Source organism: Mixophyes fleayi, unplaced genomic scaffold (assembly GCF_038048845.1).
Source record: "Mixophyes fleayi isolate aMixFle1 unplaced genomic scaffold, aMixFle1.hap1 Scaffold_62, whole genome shotgun sequence".
NCBI lineage: Eukaryota > Metazoa > Chordata > Amphibia > Anura > Limnodynastidae > Mixophyes > Mixophyes fleayi.
The window spans coordinates 180,967-202,427 of NW_027448322.1; the positions used below are offsets into that span (position 1 = coordinate 180,967).

General features: G+C 46.6%; 1 protein-coding gene across 1 annotated transcript; it reads right to left on the reverse strand.

Annotated features, from left to right (window-relative positions):
* Window positions 1-350: 350 nt before the first annotated feature.
* HCFC1R1 (host cell factor C1 regulator 1) lies at window positions 351-18,232 on the reverse strand. Its single transcript, XM_075194575.1, has 5 exons — window positions 18,117-18,232; window positions 13,127-13,189; window positions 6,021-6,164; window positions 5,391-5,549; window positions 351-1,998 (listed from the first exon to the last, which is right to left on the reverse strand). The coding sequence occupies exons 1-5, from the start codon at window positions 18,224-18,226 to the stop codon at window positions 1,857-1,859; spliced, it is 618 nt and encodes a 205-aa protein (XP_075050676.1). The 5' UTR covers window positions 18,227-18,232; the 3' UTR covers window positions 351-1,856.
* Between the last annotated feature and the right edge of the window lie 3,229 nt (window positions 18,233-21,461).

Consider the following 21,461-nt stretch of genomic DNA (forward strand, 5'->3'; position numbering starts at 1 on the left):
ACATCTAGCAGCGGCTTCCAGAGAGCAGGAGCCGCACATCTAGCAGCGGCTTCCAGAGAGCAGGAGCCGCACATCTAGCAGCGGCTTCCAGAGAGCAGGAGCCGCACATCTAGGCAGCAGCTTCCAGAGAGCAGGAGCCGCACATCTAGCAGCGGCTTCCAGAGAGCAGGAGCCGCACATCTAGGCAGCGGTTTCCAGAGAGCAGGAGCCGCACATCTACAGTTTGCGCCACACATAAAGTATGGGAGGTTCTAGGCAGGGTTATCAGTACTTCATGTGTGGAATAAAGTGAGCCAGAGGGAGCACAGGGGACCAGAAGCTGCAGGGATTTAAAACAAAGAATACAACACTTATTAATGAACGTTTATTTGGTGCCAGGATATAATGACTGTAATACAGGTAAGAACAGGTGTGTATTAAGGACACATCTCCCAGAACACAGTCACTCCTCCATTATATTATTACATTCTGTATGGCTTAAATATTTATTTAGTTAACAAAACCCCTCATGAAGTCTACCTTGTTTAACTACACCCCAGTCTATTGGTGTGCTGAGATTCCGGGAGTAAGTGCGGCGATCCTGGGGGTCTCTGTCCTGCGATCACAGAGGTAATCTAATGGAATGAAACAGGGATAGACGCCACAGGCATTATTTATTAAGAACCGTTTATTCAAAATCGCTGATATTCTTTCATTTTTCCTGTGGAATTTGAAATGGCAATTTAGTTTAAGAAATCGCTGTTTTAGCAATAGCAATTTATAGAAAAAAAAATCCTTGATAAATAATGCCCCATGTCTCATATCACCCCTTGGTCTATTTCACCCTACAGTGGAAGGGACAGACTGTGCCTCATAGCTCTCTTCTGTGTCACCCTGCAGTGGGAGGAGCAGGCTCCATGTCTCATAGCTCCCTCCTGTCTGTGTCACCCTGCAGTGGGAGGGGCAGTCTCCATGTCTCATAGCTCCCTCCTGTCTATGTCACTCTGCAGTGGGAGGGGTAGTCTCCATGTCTCATAGCTCCCTCCTGTCTATGTCACCCTGCAGTGGGAGGAGCAGGCTCCATGTCTCATAGCTCCCTCCTGTCTATGTCACCCTGCAGTGGGAGGGGTAGTCTCCATGTCTCATAGCTCCCTCCTGTCTATGTCACCCTGCAGTGGGAGGGGCAGTCTCCATGTCTCATACCTCCCTCCTGTCTGTGTCACCCTGCAGTGGGAGGGGCAGTCTCCATGTCTCATACCTCCCTCCTGTCTGTGTCACCCTGCAATGGGAGGGGCAGTCTCCATGTCTCATAGCTCCCTCCTGTCTATGTCACCCTGCAGTGGGAGGAGCAGGCTCCATGTCTCATAGCTCCCTCCTGTCTATGTCACCCTGCAGTGGGAGGGGTAGTCTCCATGTCTCATAGCTCCCTCCTGTCTATGTCACCCTGCAGTGGGAGGAGCAGGCTCCATGTCTCATAGCTCCCTCCTGTCTATGTCACCCTGCAGTGGGAGGGGTAGTCTCCATGTCTCATAGCTCCCCCCTGTCTATGTCACCCTGCAGTGGGAGGGGCAGTCTCCATATCTCATACCTCCCTCCTGTCTGTGTCACCCTGCAGTGGGAGGGGCAGTCTCCATGTCTCATACCTCCCTCCTGTCTGTGTCACCCTGCAATGGGAGGGCCAGGCTCCATGTCACATAACACAAGATAAAGGCTGGTAAAATGAGATGTCACACTGTACAGAACGATCACGCACATTATTACACAATAAGGAATCTATATTCACACTCCCATGCCAGACAACGATCAGTGGAGCCCTCCACGTGTGCCACGTCTGCCCTCCATGCCATGGGTCTCCGGGACTCTATGTTTTCCAGGACTCATAGCTCCATTCCCTCATCCGGCTCCTTCTCACAACAGGGCACTGACGGAGAATCCTGGAGCCCGGCCAGTGAGCGGAGAAGTTGATGGATGGGGCTGGTTGGAGGGGACCAGACAACAAGCTCCAGACAGGGCGATGACCTGGGGAAACAATTAGACAATAAGTGATGGGAAGAGGAAACCATGATGTCATGTAACACTGTAGCTGCGGGAGAGGCACCAGTGAGGGAGCAAATGGGAGGGGGGCGACAGGGGGTGGACCCAACTCAGACAGACCGTGGCTTTTGGTTCCTTATCCACATTAAGAAATAAAAAACTTTAAAAGCAGTTGAACAATGCTGCCAAAGCTGCCAAAGCTGCCAAAGCTGTCATAGCAGTGTCCCTGAGCAGTCTACCAGTGTCCCTGAGCAGTCTACCAGTGTCCCTGAGCAGTCTACCAGTGTCCCTGAGCGGTCATAGCGGTCTACCAGTGTCCCTGAGCAGTCTACCAGTGTCCCTGAGCAGTCACAGCAGTCTACCAGTGTCCCTGAGCAATCATAGCAGTCTACCAGTGTCCCTGAGCAGTCATAGCGGTCTACCGGTGTCCCTGAGCAGTCTACCAGTGTCCCTGAGCAGTCACAGCAGTCTACCAGTGTCCCTGAGCAGTCATAGCGGTCTACCGGTGTCCCTGAGCAGTCTACCAGTGTCCCTGAGCAGTCACAGCAGTCTACCAGGGTCCCTGAGCAGTCATAGCGGTCTACCGTTGTCCCTGAGCAGTCTACCAGTGTCCCTGAGCAGTCACAGCAGTCTACCAGTGTCCCTGAGCAGTCATAGCAGTCTACCAGTGTCCCTGAGCAGTCTACCAGTGTCCCTGAGCAGTCATAGCAGTCTACCGGTGTCCCTGAGCAGTCATAGCTGTCTACCAGTGTCCCTGAGCAGTCATAGCGGTCTACCGGTGTCCCTGAGCAGTCATAGCGGTCTACCGGTGTCCCTGAGCAATCATAGCAGTCTACCAGTGTCCCTGAGCAGTCATAGCGGTCTACCGGTGTCCCTGAGCAGTCTACCAGTGTCCCTGAGCAGTCACAGCAGTCTACCAGTGTCCCTGAGCAGTCATAGCGGTCTACCGGTGTCCCTGAGCAGTCTACCGGTGTCCCTGAGCAGTCATAGCGGTCTACCGGTGTCCCTGAGCAGTCATAGCGGTCTACCGGTGTCCCTGAGCAGTCATAGCGGTCTACCGGTGTCCCTGAGCAGTCATAGCAGTCTACCGGTGTCCCTGAGCAGTCATAGCGGTCTACCAGTGTCCCTGAGCAGTCATTGCAGTCTACCAGTGTCCCTGAGCAGTCACCGCAGTCTACCAGTGTCCCTGAGCAGTCATAGCAGTCTACCAGTGTCCCTGAGCAGTCTACCAGTGTCCCTGAGCAGTCATAGCAGTCTACCAGTGTCCCTGAGCTGTCACAGCAGTCTACCAGTGTCCCTGAGCAGTCATAGCGGTCTACCAGTGTCCCTGAGCAGTCACAGCGGTCTACCAGTGTCCCTGAGAAGTCACAGCAGTCTACCAGTGTCCCTGAGCAGTCATAGCAGTCTACCAGTGTCCCTGAGCAGTCACAGCAGTCTACCAGTGTCCCTGAGCAGTCATAGCAGTCTACCAGTGTCCCTGAGCAGTCATAGCAGTCTACCAGTGTCCCTGAGCAGTCATAGCGGTCTACCAGTGTCCCTGAGCAGTCACAGCTGTCTACCAGTGTCCCTGAGCAGTCATAGCAGTCTACCAGTGTCCCTGAGCAGTCATAGCAGTCTACCAGTGTCCCTGAGCAGTCATAGCAGTCTACCAGTGTCCCTGAGCAGTCATAGCGGTCTACCAGTGTCCCTGAGCAGTCATAGCAGTCTACCAGTGTCCCTGAGCAGTCATAGCGGTCTACCAGTGTCCCTGAGCAGTCACAGCAGTCTACCAGTGTCCCTGAGCAGTCATAGCGGTCTACCAGTGTCCCTGAGCAGTCATAGCGGTCTACCAGTGTCCCTGAGCAGTCATAGCGGTCTACCAGTGTCCCTGAGCAGTCTACCAGTGTCCCTGAGCAGTCATAGCAGTCTACCAGTGTCCCTGAGCTGTCACAGCAGTCTACCAGTGTCCCTGAGCAGTCATAGCGGTCTACCAGTGTCCCTGAGCAGTCATAGCAGTCTACCAGTGTCCCTGAGCAGTCTACCAGTGTCCCTGAGCAGTCATAGCAGTCTACCAGTGTCCCTGAGCTGTCACAGCAGTCTACCAGTGTCCCTGAGCAGTCATAGCAGTCTACCAGTGTCCCTGAGCAGTCTACCAGTGTCCCTGAGCAGTCTACCAGTGTCCCTGAGCAGTCATAGCAGTCTACCAGTGTCCCTGAGCAGTCATAGCAGTCTACCAGTGTCCCTGAGCAGTCTACCAGTGTCCCTGAGCAGTCATAGCAGTCTACCAGTGTCCCTGAGCTGTCACAGCAGTCTACCAGTGCCCCTGAGCAGTCATAGCGGTCTACCAGTTTCCCTGAGCAGTCATAGCGGTCTACCAGTGTCCCTGAGCAGTCATAGCGGTCTACCAGTGTCCCTGAGCAGTCACAGCAGTCTACCAGTGTCCCTGAGCAGTCATAGCGGTCTACCAGTGTCCCTGAGCAGTCACAGCAGTCTACCAGTGTCCCTGAGCAGTCATAGCAGTCTACCGGTGTCCCTGAGCAGTCATAGCAGTCTACCAGTGTCCCTGAGCAGTCTACCAGTGTCCCTGAGCAGTCATAGCAGTCTACCAGTGTCCCTGAGCTGTCACAGCAGTCTACCAGTGCCCCTGAGCAGTCATAGCGGTCTACCAGTTTCCCTGAGCAGTCATAGCGGTCTACCAGTGTCCCTGAGCAGTCATAGCGGTCTACCAGTGTCCCTGAGCAGTCACAGCAGTCTACCGGTGTCCCTGAGCAGTCATAGCGGTCTACCAGTGTCCCTGAGCAGTCACAGCAGTCTACCAGTGTCCCTGAGCAGTCATAGCAGTCTACCAGTGTCCCTGAGCAGTCTACCAGTGTCCCTGAGCAGTCATAGCGGTCTACCAGTGTCCCTGAGCAGTCTACCAGTGTCCCTGAGCAGTCACAGCAGTCTACCAGTGTCCCTGAGCAGTCACAGCAGTCTACCAGTGTCCCTGAGCAGTCATAGCAGTCTACCAGTGTCCCTGAGCAGTCATAGCAGTCTACCAGTGTCCCTGAGCAGTCTACCAGTGTCCCTGAGCAGTCATAGCAGTCTACCAGTGTCCCTGAGCAGTCATAGCAGTCTACCAGTGTCCCTGAGCAGTCATAGCAGTCTACCAGTGTCCCCTGTAAACACAGGTGACTCCTCCCACAAGGCTCCGCCCTCAGCCCTCTCCACGTTATACAGCTTCCACCTCAGGTAACCTACTCAGCTCCTGTGGTCTCCAGTACCCTGGTCAGGTTACCCTGACGCAGATGACACATTTACCTCATTCACTTGTTTTGTTCTCCACATCCAGTATGATGACACCCCAGTAACACATGGTCTGATTAATACAACCTATGAAAAAGAAAAACATGTCTCACAGACTGCGTAGAAGGCTCTCTGGCACGATGCTCCCCGGCCGCGTGTCCCGCAGGGATTCCTCTAGGACGGGGCAGACAACTAGGACCTGGGAGCTGCTCATGCAGAATTCTCCAGGGTCAACCAGAACATCCTCTTCTTCTGGGTCACTGTCAGGAGACCTGCAGAGGGCGAGATGACGGAGACATGTGATGAGATAGAGGATGATAGAGCCGGTAATACAGAGGGTGAGGTGACAGAGACATGTGATGAGATAGAGGATGATAGAGCTGATAACAGAGTATAGAGGGTGAGGTGACAGAGACATGTGATGAGATAGAGGATGATAGAGCCTATAATACAGAGTACAGAGGGTGAGGTGACAGAGACATGTGATGAGATAGAGGATGATAGAGCTGATAACAGAGTACAGATGGTGAGGTGACAGAGACATGTGATGAGATAGAGGATGATAGAGCCGATAGTACAGAGTACAGAGGTTGAGGTGACAGATACAAGTGATGAGATAGAGCCGATAATACAGAATATAGAGGGTGAGCTGATGTACGGAGGGACGCGGCGTGACAGAGGAGGATAGAGTGACATAGGGATTGGAGTAACAGGAATTGAGCTTCTCCCATGTAATATCTTACCCAGTCTCCAAGGACTGGGGCTCCTGTAGTGGGGACACCTTGGGAAAGCCGTTCCCACCATAGCTGTGGTCATTCTCCAGACTAAGTCTCTGAAGACGAGCGGAGACGGTGTCCTCCGACAGGTAGAGTTTCACAGCGGGACCCCTGGATGATGGGAGAAGCAGAGAGACATCATAAAACATGGTCATCATCCTATTTCATCCACAAGGAGACCCCCGGGACCCCCGGAGTGGACACTCACTGGGTGGAATGTTAAAGGGGAAGTAAACTCTGTATGTTTTGCGTTTTTCTTTGTATTTGTAATTATTACAGGATAATTGTATGAAATTATTGTTATCGGATTTTCAATGGAACAAGAAAAATCCCTGCAATGCTAAAATATAAATGATATGAAAATCTGCTGTAAAAAGCTAAACTAACAAAACAATTAATATAAGAAAAAACAAATATAACATATATAGAGTCGCAACGCGGATAACGCTATCTATAGTAAAATCATATGAAAAAAGTAATAATTAGGTTTGTAAATAAATGTTATAACCGATATATCTGAAAGAGGAACACTCCAAATGTATCTTACGATGACGATGAAGCCTGCAGCCAAGGCGGGCGAGCGACGTACAAGATACCTGACTGCGGCTTCTCACCAGCTTACTGACGTTATGCCCCAGGATCGCACTGTAAGGTGTCACAGGGGTAATATCCAGGCAGGAGGGAGATTTCCTTTGCACCCAGACACCTTCCAGAAATACATCAAGCACCCACTAATTCTCATGGGCGGCCCATAATCTGTGGTGTCAGGAGCCCGGCAGCCCTGGCTCTGAGGTCCACATACAGGCTATGACACACTTTACTAATTTGGTGAATCAATTCTGTGACCTTTAATCAATGATCAGATCTCAGAGGGACAGGAAGCGTTTATTTGACACTCAATTCACTACAGACTTTGGGCACAGACTTTAAAGCCAATACCGTATGAAATCTGCCCTGCAAAGTCTCAGAATCCGCAGTGATACATTTACTCCCTGCAGCTCAGTGAATTATAGAGCAGCCACGTTTTACCCACTTACTGAGCTGTGCTTCCTGTTTAATTACAGGCGCGCCTGCTCATATTATGTAATGTCGCTATTCATTCTTTAATGTGGGGGATTGGTTCTTTAATGCAGAGAGTCACATAAGATTCTTCGGGGCATATTCAATTCTTTAGAAGTCCCGCGGTGTTATAACTAGTACAGCTAATACGGTAAAATCTAGCTGGATTTCATCTCGCTGCTCCCTGAGCTGCTCCCTGAGCCGCGAGCTGAAATCCAGCGAGTAAATTACTGTATTAACTGTTTTTAATAACGGTAATCGTGTGTGGACCGCAGGATTTTCGTTGTTTCCGCCGACAATTGAATACGCCCCTTAGGGGGGTATTCAATTGTTCGGCTTGACGGCCGAAAAACTCGCGCTCTAAAACTATTACCGTTAATACGGTAAAATTGGGCTTAAAAACCGTTCATACGGTAATATACTCGCTGAATTTCAGCTCGCAGCTCAGCTCGCAGCTCAGCTCGCAGCTCAGGGAGTAGCTCAGCTTGCAGCTCAGGGAGCAGCGAGATGAAATTCAGCGAGTAATTACCGTATTAACGGTAATAGTTTTAGAGCGCAAGTATTTCGGCCGTCAAGCCGAACAATTGAATACCCCCCTATATGTATGTTTACATATATTTACATGCTTTAGTATGTCCACTTATTATGATCCTTGTTAGAATTGAGATATATATCTATATATTATACTAATATAGAATGCTTTTACTAATAGAAGGGAGCTTTGCAGTTATTGTATCCATATTAACATCATATCACTTTTTTAAATTATATGTCAGAAACCACTAGTAAGTGGAGGGTTTATATGTGATCTATTCTGTTCATATAACACTGCAAATACTTTTTCCACTTGTACAGCTGGTGGGTAATTAATGCATCAATTTGATTGGCTGACAGGAGCTTAAATAGCTGTATTGGACTCACTGCTTCCTGCTGATGATACTGCCTTGTACACAGAGAAACGCCTCACGTATTAAACAGGGTAGTCTCCATTACCACCATCGGGAGAGGTGGTGACTGCACCGCGCCGGTGTCCCCGGAGGGTCTGTGACCTCTACGCTGGCGTCTGTACCACTTTATTAAATCAAAGACTTTCACTTCCTTAATTCAGTTCCCACATATTTTGATCCATGTTTACTGACACCTAAATGTTTAACTACAGTGATACAATTATTATTACTTAAAACTATTTATAAAGCGCTGACATATTACACAGCGCTCTACACAAACACATCATATACAATGACATGAAACAAAATGTAAAGATGGCCTTGGCCAATAAGCTCACAATCTATCCTGTGGCTTCTGGATTGGGAGCGATGCTATATACTTTCTATAGGTATGGTTTATTTGGTGACAGATTATTAGACTGTTCACTTTTTAGTATTGTTCTGACTTTTAAATATACGATTATCATCATTTCTGCTGAACAAGATTGTGTTTACTTATAGTTCAGCCATATTACAGTAAGTGTCAATGGTCTGTGTCACAACATATTACTTATCCTGGTTTACTGTAACTTACCTTGATCAGAGAATGTTGTAGGGTTTACATTGTAAAGTTTTTTATGAATGAACCTAACACTGTATTGATTCATTGGAGCCACATGATTGCTCCTTTCCGTATTGGACAAAATGCATCACATGACCGCAATAGGAGAGTATATCACAATTTCCCCATCTGTGAATGACTTACTATTGTCTCTGATGAAACGGCAGCTACATGCCGAGAAACGCGTCAGTGCACACTGAACATCCGGAAATTTGGAAAGTTTATACCCCGGGGTAGGACTGCTGCTCTCGGCTCAGCTACTGCAATTACAGCTTCTAATTATTTTTCGTGAGCAGGTGACATCGAGGCTCACACACAGGTTTGAAAACCTTTTACTTCCCTCTACAGCTGATTGCTTTGAGCCAACGAGGTCTTCCGTGCTCACCCACGAGAAAACACATCTATAAGCGGAGGAACTTAGAGGTTGGTCGGATACGCCTGTACAGCGCACGTTCAGTTATTTATGCCGCTCTCATATAAAACTTCCAGGAGAGTGATTATATGTTTCTAAGTACGGGAAACATCTTATAAGCCCGACAGAGGCTGTCAGCATTGTGCATTTATCACATATGGTTTCGTGGAACCCAGATGGATTTTACACTGCAATATATCTAGAGTGAAAGACTTTAAGTCCACTTACAAGTTGGCTCCATACACTTAATTCATTGGAATATAACATCTGATGCTGGCTCAGACTTTCTGATTTGTATATCCATCTGTATTGAGTAATCGCTTTCATCTAGCGATGTGAAGTAGTTTACTAGCTAGGTTGTGGCTATTGTTACCTATTTAGTTACCTCATATGGTCTCTCTAAAACGTGGAGGGATTCGTTATTTTGGCAATATACTTCTTCACATTCATTAATGCTGTGGGAACTACTGTGTTTTTCTATGCAGTCTCCATTTATTACTTTATATCAGTGTACACTGTAATTTGTATAATTTTTATTGAAACCTTCATGTGAGATTATTAAAATGATTGTGCCATTCTGAGTTTTGCGCTACCAACACATCTTTTTCTAGTTTTATCTACAATCTAAGAGCTGTGGGAACACTTGATACATAAGGTGGGGGAATAACAATGTAGCTGGTGCTGGGGACAGTGTAAGGCAGCAGCGCTATCAGCCACCAATAATAAAGCCGCCATTGGTGACTGGTTTTTCCATCTGTGGGCACAGCCGGAAGGAGACACAAAGCGTCAACCAGTCATTGTAGAACAGTCAGCTGCTACCAACCATGACGCCCGTCACCAATCATCATAACGCTGCTGGATCCAGAGCCAATGACACAGAGATGGTAACTGTGATGACAGCACTGGACGGAGGCGAATCCAGAACGTCTGTTACACCAGGTAGATGTGGGGAGCGGTTTACGTGGGAGGTCGGGTACCTCAAACATCTATATATATATATATGGGGGTGTGTGATTGTATGGCTATTTGTTTATTAATAAATACACTGGTTTTTATCTAATACTTTTAGCTTTTCTGTAATAAAATACTGTTTCCATTTGATTTTTAATATAAGTAGGCAGTTTAGTGATGGCTTTTTTCCTTTTTTATCTTTCTCTGGACGCAATCCACATATACAAATATCTGAGACATGTCTGACTAACCCGAATAATCTACAGAATATAGAAAGTAGTCCTTCCTTCCATGTAATACAGGGAAACACTCTCAGTTACCAGGATCTATAGATAGAATGAGGCCCTCTGAGAAGACTTCTCTGTCGCTGCCTTTTATACCGATCCCCGCGCAGGTTTTAGCCGTACAATCCCTGGACTATTAGATCTTTAGGATTCTCATAGCGACAGTAGAGAAAATGTTCAAGGGACACAATGATCAATTCTTTTATTTATAATGTTTCTCTCAAAAATCTGCTCTTCCTATTTCTTGTTCTGCAGCCAAAATACCGAATGCCACAACCACATTACAATATATCAGCCCCATTAATGCAGTCACAACAAATATAATCTGTGGATACATTTCCCCACTGAGTAACTTTACTGTAAATCTGATTACAGGGAACATACTAGAGATGCTCACTGACCCCCGTCAAGTGGTTTTGGTTTTGGATCTGGATTAGCTTCGTGTTTTGGTTTTGGCAAAACCGCCCTCGTGTGTTTTGGTTCTGGATCTGGTTTTTTTAGAAAAATTGCTAAAATATGCTAAAATCACATAATTTTGCTCCTTTTTTTATCCTACATTATTATTAACCTCAATAGCAGTAATTTCAAGTCATTTGCAGTCAATTTTGACCACCTCACAGGTAACAATATTATTTTCATACACTTTCGGACAAATACTGCAGAGACCTGGCTGGATGGTAAGCGACAGAGCAACGACACAAACACAAGGCAGTTCTTAGTACATCTAGGACACATTGCCACACAGCAGTGGCAGAAAAGAAAAATGGTGCGAGATGGAATTGTCCTTGGATCATGAAACCAGTTATGGCTTATTTGATCGCTCCACCTGTTTCTTGGATAACTGTGGTAATTCTACATCTAATACATGGCAACGAGCGCTGACCCCCCTGTCCAGCATGACAATGGCCTTCTTCTTATCACGTGTCAGAACTGCTTCCACCGATGCAGGACTTACACAAACAACATCATCCTCATCAACATCCTCATTAGACTTAGGCTTTACCAGATGATGTACAGTTATTACTATCATCATGACTGGTGGCAGCAGCTGCTTGATGCTCCTGCTCTTCAGTGAATCCTTTTTGATAACACTGTATACTTTGACTGCAAATTCAGAAGAAAAGCCTGCAAGGACTAGTATTTGTATTTCAGCAATGACAATTAGCAATGGAGCAATAGAGCTCTTCTCTTTGTGTGTATATAACACCGTACACTTTGAGTGACTTAGAAGCTATGTGCTAGTGACTTAGGAGCTGTGTGCTAGTGACTTAGGAGCAGTGTGCTAGTGACTTAGGAGCAGTGTGCTAGTGACTTAGGAGCAGTGTGCTAGTGACTTAGGAGCAGTGTGCTAGTGACTTAGGAGCTTTGTGTGCTAGTGACTTAGGAGCAGTGTGCTAGTGACTTAGGAGCAGTGTGCTAGTGACTTAGGAGCAGTGTGCTAGTGACTTAAGAGCAGTGTGCTAGTGACTTAGGAGTAGTGTGCTAGTGACTTAGAAGCTGTGTGCTAGTGACTTAGAAGCTGTGTGCTAGTGACTTAGGATTCCGAGCTTGTGTAAAAGGAGTATAAGGTCTTTGTCATTCCTTTAGTAAATATTCTTGTATTAATATGCAATAGTGTTTTTGATTTATAAGCAGACAAAACTTAATTTGGAAACCAAAGATAAGGATGTATTTGTTCTGGGATTGTCTTCATTTTGTAGGTATTAGTAAGGATCTTGTCCACATACTTCCTGCGCTGTAGAACAGTCATACAACCTTTCAGTTAGTTTCACAAATCGTTGTGTGTAAATAGGAATATTCCACGTCCACGATGTAGAATCATTGGTTATTGTCATGGAAACAACTATCAGAGTTTACACGTCTATAAAAGGTTTTGGTAGAAAAAATATTATTGTCCACTACTGATAGAGTGATATCCAAATAACTGATTTGACAAGACTGAGATTCAAATGTGAATTTTAGACTATAAGTAGTAATATTAATATGAATATTAATTTTATAATAGAATTATCATCCCATCCAAAATAAAGATTAAACCATTAATATAATGGCCATAAAACATCAGATTCGCCTAAAAAGGGCCCAACGGTGAACACCCCCAGCTATAGAATGGCATAACTGGGAGCTCATTCTGTGCCCATAGCCGTCCTCTGTGATTGTAAATAATACTGTCACTTACACGTGAAATAACTGTAAGAATAATGTAAATAGGGATCAAAATAAATTCACGGTGTTCCTTTGAAATACTTATGCCAGGATTCAAAACATGGTTTTAATGCAAACACTTCAAAAGAATGATTACTGCTGCTCCAATGAATCTTGTTCATAATGAAGCTCTGACATAAGATCTCCGGGAGATCTCCTGGTCTAGCACGCTGACCGGATCCCTCCCTCTGTGTCTCCACAACTTGCTCATCTCACCGGTCATCTACCCAGAGATAGCCGAGTCCTGACACTATTGTGTAAAATCTTTGTTGGTTTATATAACTGGGCGCAGTTTCAGATCTTTCCCATTAACCACATGCTAAGATTACGTTAAAATGCTCAGAAGAGTAAAGAGTGCAGACATTTTTCATAGACGTATCTCACAGCTCAGTATATGAGGAAATGATCCAGAGAGAACAATTACTAAAAGCAGAAAAGAGGAAGTGACCTGTGCTGATAATTACTAAGACCCCCACCCCCTCCACTTTGGATATAATGGTATAATGTATTTATCACGTGGTTAGAGAGGGGTGCAGGGCTACGGATAGACGGTGAAGTTATTTCCCAGCTTACACCAATCAGAGAGAAGAACATTTATTACATGTGTCACTCACTCATCTTCCTCCTGAATTCGGCGCTTGGTGCAGGCAGGGTCCGGGCGGGGGGTCGGGAGACACCTGCACAAGGATCAGAGAAAGAGTTCAGCACCAGTGATTGTGAAAACTACAAGAGGCTCAGCTGAATAAACAAACATGGATGTAACCAATCACATTAAAAGCTGAACACCCAGATGGCGGCGACATATTTGGCATATGTGGTGGTGATTCATGTTTCAGGATAATATCCCTGCAGGGGGCGACCATGAGACCACTCCCCAAATAGTCTGTGCAGACTGAGCCTGCCTCAAACTTGAAGAAAAGCCAATCCTGTGGCTCTCCAGGTGTTGTGAAACTACAAACCCCAGCATGCTTTGCCATTAGATAGCTAGCTGATAGCTGGCAAGGTATGCTGGGACTTGTAGTTTCACAACACCTGTAGAGCCACAGGTTGGCCAGGCATGCTCCAAGAGATGCTTGAACAGTGGGCACTGATAACATAAGACAGTACATAGCTGCACTACCTGCATGTACCACTAGGGGCGCTCACCACAAGCAGAGGTCAAGCTCACAGATCCTATGTGGCACCAACGTTCTCTGCAACCTCCCACCAGGAACAGTCTTCTCCTATTTTTCATACCTAGTCTCCAGGAACCCGACACTGAAGGTGTATAGATGGAAGAGAAGGAGGAGGACATTATCCTGGGTGAAACATGTCATATATGAAGGTAGAAAAGGGGGGAAGGGGAGAAGCAGTAAGGTCCCCTTGATGGTTGGAAGGAATATATATATATATATATATATATATATATATATATATACATATATATATATATATATACATACATACATACATACCCACACAAGTTAACCCGTGCATGATACTCATGCATTCTAGTCAAATCAAGCTACTTAAGATGTTAAAAAGGTTCTTGTCATGCATTTGGGGCTAGGCCAGGCCTCCTCAGGGGAAGAGCGTTACTTCCCTACGTAAGCGCCCTTTTTTAACGTGGTTTTGTCCACATGTCACCACCTCATCCTTCGTCTTTATCGCCACATCTATCCAGATGTCTATCCAGACACAGGGATCTCTCTCAGCGGTCCTGAGTATCACACTCCTCTCGCTCTCTCACCCCCGGCAACCACTCCCCACTGTCACCCCTGGCAACCACCAACCACTCCCAACTGTCACCCCCGGCAACCACCAACCACTCCCAACTGTCACCCCCGGCAACCACTCCCAACTGTCACTTCTTCTTCAAGAAATATATATATATTTTTTTTAAATCTTTAGAAACACTTTTAACAATTAACAAATTAAATTAACAAATTAAAGACATCTTAGTATACCAAATTTCAGCCCTTTCTGAGTTTTTTCCCCCACACACACTAAGAATTTAATAGGTCAGTGTATAACTCCGCCCAGCAGGTGGCGCTGCAGCTTGGTTTTATTTTTTTCCACACACAGACACACGCCACTAGGCTTTTATATAGTAGATATATATATACACACACACTATATGGACAAAAGTGTTCGGATGCTTGACTATTACACCAACAGGGACTGTAATAACATTGTATTCAAATACATATACTTTAATATGGAGTTGGTCCCCCTTTTGCAGTGATAACAGCTTCCACTCTTCTTGGAAGGCTTTCCACAAGATGTTGGAGTGTTTCTGTGGAAATTTGTGCCCATTCATTCTGTAGAGCATTTATGAGGTCAGAGACTGATGTTGGACAAGAAGGCCTGGCTCGTAATCTCTGTTCCAGTTTATCCCAAAGGTGTTCAATGGGTTTGAGGTCAGGGCTCTGTGCGGGCCAGTCAAGTTTTTCCACACCGAACTCATCAAACCATGTCTTTGTAGTCCTTGCTTTGTGCACTGGGGCACAGTCATGTTGGAACAGTAAAGGGCCTTCCACAAAGTTGGAAGCATAGCATTGTCCAAAATGACTTGGTATTCTGAAGCATTAAGAATGCCCTTCACTGGAGATAAAGGGCCTAGCCCAAACATTGAAAAACATCCTCATACCATTATCCCTCCTCCACCAAACTTCACAGTTGTCATAGTGCATTCAGGCAGGTAACGTTCTCCTGGCATCCACCAAACTCTGACTCGCCCATCTGTCTACCAAACAGAGGAGTGTGATTCGTCACTCCACAGAACACGTCTCCACTGCTCCACAGTCCAGTGTCGTTGTGCTTTACACCACTCCATCCGACGCTTGGCATTGGTCTTGGTGATATGAGGCTGCATGCAGCAGCTCGGCCATGGAAACCCATTCCATTAAGCTCCCGCCGCACAGTTTTTCCCCTTACATTAATGGCAGTGGAAGTTCAGAACTCTTCAGCTATGGAATCAGCAGAACGTTGGAGACTTTTACGCACCATGCGCCTTAGCAGTCGTTGACCCCGCTCTGTGATTTTACGTGGTCTTCTGCTTTGTGGCTGAGTTGCTGTTGTTCTTAAACGCTACCACTTTCTAATAATATCACTTACAGTTGACCGTGGAATAACCAGCACCTATTTCCTGGGTATTTTACCCGGCCGTTTTTACTTACCACCCGGCTCTTGGAATCCATCAGAGTCCTATTATAAAATAAACCATTGTTTCTCCTGTTAGAACAGGCACTATGTGAGCACTACAGCCAGCAGTGTGTGTGAGACCACTGACCACCAGTCTGACTGGTCCTGGCAGGTGTGGGCACTAAGCCCCAACACTTTTCATTATTATCACAAAGTATCACAACTGCCCCCACCTGGCTGACAACATTTTCTGGGGAGAGCACTGCAGAAGGGATGAAATTTCATGAACAGTCTTATTGTAAAGATGGCATCCTATCACAGTACCATGCCTGAAGTCACTGAGAAAGACCCATTGTGTATCACAAATGGAGACTACATGGCTATGTGCTTGATTGTATACACCTCTGGCAACGGGTCTGATTGAAACCTCAATTCAATAATTAACAGCTGCAGCCACTTTTGTCCATATAGTGTATATACACACACGTCATGTGTGGTACTGGACATGGGAAATGTACATAGGGCGTTGGACATACATGTGGGTATTGACATGTGGGCTACTGTACATGGGACACGTATATAGGGGACTGAACATATATGTGAGGCGTTGGACATGTATGTGAGGAGATGGACATGCAAGTGGGGTGCTGTACATGTATGTGAGGAGATGGACATGCAGGTGGAGTGTTGGACATGTATGTGAGGAGATGGACATGGGACATGCAGTTGGGGTGTTGTACATGTATGTGAGGAGATGGACATGGCACATGCAGGTGGGGTGTTGTACATGTATGTGAGGAGATGGACATGGGACATGCAGGTGGGGTGTTGTACATGTATGTGAGGAGATGGACATGCAGGTGGAGTGTTGGACATGTATGTGAGGAGATGGACATGGGACATGCAGGTGGGGTGTTGGACATGTATGTGAGGAGATGGACATGGGACATGCAGGTGGGGGTGTTGTACATGTATGTGAGGAGATGGACATGCAGGTGGGGGTGTTGTACATGTATGTGAGGAGATGGACATGCAGGTGGGGTGCTGTACATGTATGTGAGGAGATGGACATGGGACATGCAGGTGGGGTGTTGTACATGTATGTGAGGAGATGGACATGCAGGTGGGGTGTTGTACATGTATGTGAGGAGATGGACATGGGACATGCAGGTGGGGTGCTGTACATGTATGTGAGGAGATGGACATGGGACATGCAGGTGGGGTGTTGTACATGTATGTGAGGAGATGGACATGCAGGTGGGGTGTTGTACATGTATGTGAGGAGATGGACATGCAGCATGCAGGTGGGGTGCTGTACATGTATGTGAGGAGATGGACATGCAGGTGGGGTGTTGTACATGTATGTGAGGAGATGGACATGCTGGTGGCATGTTGGACATGTATGTGAGGAGATGGACATGGGACATGCTGGTGGCGTGTTGTACATGTATGTGAGGAGATGGACATGGGACATGCAGGTGGGGTGCTGTACATGTATGTGAGGAGATGGACATGGGACATGCAGGTGGGGTGTTGTACATGTATGTGAGGAGATGGACATGGGACATGCTGGTGGGGTGCTGTACATGTATGTGAGGAGATGGACATGGGACATGCTGGTGGCGTGTTGTACATGTATGTGAGGAAATGGACATGGGACATGCAGGTGGGGTGTTGTACATGTATGTGAGGAGATGGACATGGGACATGCAGGTGGGGTGCTGTACATGTATGTGAGGAGATGGACATGGGACATGCAGGTGGGGTGTTGTACATGTATGTGAGGAGATGGACATGGGACATGCTGGTGGGGTGTTGTACATGTATGTGAGGAGATGGACATGGGACATGCAGGTGGGGTGTTGTACATGTATGTGAGGAGATGGACATGGGACATGCAGGTGGGGTGCTGTACATGTATGTGAGGAGATGGACATGGGACATGCAGGTGGGGTGCTGTACATGTATGTGAGGAGATGGACATGGGACATGCAGGTGGGGTGCTGTACATGTATGTGAGGAGATGGACATGGGACATGCAGGTGGGGTGCTGTACATCATGTATGTGAGGAGATGGACATGGGACATGCAGGTGGGGTGCTGTACATGTATGTGAGGAGATGGACATGCAGGTGGGGTGCTGTACATGTATGTGAGGAGATGGACATGGGACATGCTGGTGGGGTGCTGTACATGTATGTGAGGAGATGGACATGGGACATGCTGGTGGGGTGCTGTACATGTATGTGAGGAGATGGACATGGGACATGCAGGTGGGGTGTTGGACATGTATGTGAGGAGATGGACATGCAGGTGGAGTGTTGTACATGTATGTGAGGAGATGGACATGGGACATGCAGGTGGGGTGCTGTACATCATGTATGTGACATGTACTATGCACTGTAACTTCCCGCTCTCCAGCTGCTACAGGACATGCTGGGACTTGTAGTTCTGCACTGTTCCCGGTCACATCCCTCTCACCTGGGATCCCGCCTCCTCCTCCCACGCGTTCCCACCTGCACACCCGGCACTCTCATATCGCCAATCACTCCACCCCGAGGCTTCTGACAGTAACTAGGCCGCATGGACATTGCGCATGCGCGTCTCCAACAAACTTTATCAACAAACATCAATCCGAACAATCTGACAGTGACTCTGCGCATGTTGTAACCATCGTTATTGGTGGGGTCCCAGTCAGTGTCCCGGATGTCAGGGAGACCCCCTAAGTCTATTATGTGCAACATCCAGCTTGTGTGTGTGTCATGTATGCATCATGTATGTGTATTGTATGCAGCATGTGTGTGTCATGTATGCAGCATGTATGTGTCATGTGTGTGTCATGTATGCAGCATGTATGTGTCAGGTGTGTGTGTGTGTGTGTGTCATGTATGCAGCATGTATGTGTGTGTCATATGTCTGTGTGTCATGTATGCAGCATGTGTGTGTCATATGTCTGTGTGTCATGTATGCCGCATGTATGTGTCATGTGTGTGTCATGTATGCAGCATGTATGTGTGTGTCATATGTCTGTGTGTCATGTATGCAGCATGTATGTGTCATGTGTGCAGCATATGTGTGTGTCATGTATGCAGCATGTATGTGTCATATGTCTGTGTAATGTATGCAGCATGTATGTGTCAGGTGTGTGTGTGTGTGTGTCATGTATGCAGCATGTATGTGTCATGTATGGGTCATATGTCTGTGTCATGTATGCAGCATGTATGTGTCATATGTGTGTCATGTATGCAGCATGTATGTGTCATGTCTGTGTGTCATGTAGGTGTGTGTGTGTCATGTATGGGTCATATGTCTGTGTCATGTATGCAGCATGTATGTGTCATATGTGTGTGTCATGTATGCAGCATGTATGTGTCATGTGTGTGTGTGTCATGTATGCAGCATGTATGTGACACACTGGGAAGGATTGGTAACTACCTGATTTTGCCCAGTCAGACCTAATTAAAGCCTCTGCCTAGTTTCTGGGTCGGTTTTTTTACGGTAAATATGGCATTGCTCTTCGTAGTCCTCCAATGTTGTACTGGTAACGACTGGTGTTGTACATACCATTACACGTGATCCACATGTGTTTTCTGACCCAGAGATTGGACTGATCCTGCACCGACGCAGCGCTGGGTTATGGTGTTAGAGATGAGTGAAATTTTAAAATCTGTACAGCCAATTATTGGCCTCATTCCATTTGGCATTAAGTGTTTCTGGTTCTCCCCCAGCCATCCGCAGAAAGAACGGACCGCTGTCCTCGCAGTTCTATTCATAGATTATAAATTCCACAAAGTGGGAAATTATAAAGGCAGAACAATATGGCTGCCGCCCTTGTAATAAAGGCGAAATGCGGTCACGTCACCGGTACTTTGCACTAGTGCAAAATGGCCGAATGCACTGTGAACATCAATGTGGGGAAAATTTAGCTTGAGATTTCATTAATCTAATGGTTTCACATATAACCTCTGAGCAGCACTGATTCCCAGCTGTTTTTGTCTAACCTATTATTAAACTACTTCCAGCTATTATGGTGTGGTAAAGGGAAGATGCCAACAGAGATAATAACAGTCATCCCAGATGGCATCTCACACTGGGATAATGCTGTGTTTCTTTCATACAATGTAAAATTACACAGTTGTTGTTATTAAATGTCAGGGGTGTCATGGGGTACAGTGGTGTACAGTATTGTGAGTTAAATCACTAGTGTCACCCCATCCTTAGCCAGTCAGCACCATTAGACAACAAACTATACCTCAGAACTATGTGGAACTTTGTGCACTAGTGTACGCACATATGTTACCAGAAGTGGTCATTAGCAAGATTTAAACAAGTTAAATCCAGGAGTGGCAAAAGTAGCCCAGAACCTGAAGTGATTAAGCCCTTTTGTATGCTAATTTGAGGACTTGTTCTCTCTTCTATGGTAAACTCCCCGGAGCCAGAACTGTAGAGCGTCAGGGGAGGATCCTAGCATCAGGGGTGAACCCCATACCAGCCCTTCTGAGGTCTTTCAGTCAATTCACACCAAGTTGTTAGTCTGTTGTCACAAATCCCCTGTTAAAAATAACTTGCTCCTTCCTGTTGTGTTGAATGCCGCTGACCTCCATCTGGGACTTATTGGAAGTTGGTATAGCACAAGTCACAGCACGAATCACACACAGCCTCTGTAGACGCAGCCCCCATCCCACTCACCAACAGGTAGCCTCACAATTGGCTGCCTGTTGCTTTCCAATGACAGGACTGCCCCCTGGCAACCAGGGAAGCCTCAACATCCTCCGCACTCCAGGTGCCCTTTTTTTTTACCCCTGCCTGGCCTGGGCCTATTTCTGCGAAGAGGCCTGGGACTGCAGCCCCATAATGCCTCTAAAAGAGGATGCAGGAAATCACAGCAAGTTTTAGGATATCACAGATAAGTGTAAATGTTGTTAGCTTTGCATTGCATGTAAACTTGTGTTTGGGAAACATATATTGTATCCTGATACTAAAAACAGCTCAGACGTTGCGGAACCATCTTAGATCAGGGGGCTGGATTACCCCCTGCCGAAGTTATGTCAGAACTATATAAAAAGTGAGCTGCTTGAGCGTGTCATGTATCATTCTTGTACCATCTATACTTCTGGAATGATCTCTAGTACCACAGACTGGTGTGTGAACTGTCCTTGTTAGGACTACTTGAGCTAATAAACCATCTTTTGCTTCAAAGACCTCCTTGAAAACTTCTCCATGCTGAAATTTCTGTGACCTACAGATTAGACCCAGCTCTAATCCGTTTCTGGCTGTCTGTGTTTTGGACCCAGCTTCCCAGCACCACCGCTCTGCCCGCTACCCAGCAGCTCTGGCCAGTGTGATCGGTCAGGGGGGATCCATCCACAGAAACCCTGATCCATAATAAGAGGTCAGGAGTACCAGCCCAGGTACACCAGCAAGGGGGTACCCTAGCAGTGACAGTTACCCAGAAGGAACCCGGTTCTGGATGCCGGTAAGAAATCCAGTGGTGGCAGCATTTCTAAGCCCCTCCCACTGCGGCTAGAGGGCGCATTTGAGTTAAAGAAAGGGAACGGTGGCAAAGTAAGCCCACTCGGTTCCCAGTAGCAACGGGCAGGTTGGCATAGGCGCTCCATCCTGTCACAAAGACCTTCTGACTTTTCATCATTATCTAATGAGAAAGTCTTGTGTCTTTATAGTAGACTGTATACCTGTTGGGTTTTCTTCAGTTTGCCTCATACAACAAAGGGTTATAGATGTGTTCGACTTGTCCAACCCAAATTATACATATTCTACATGTCACAAGTTACTGAAATAGATTTTATAACGATCCGTTTAACAACC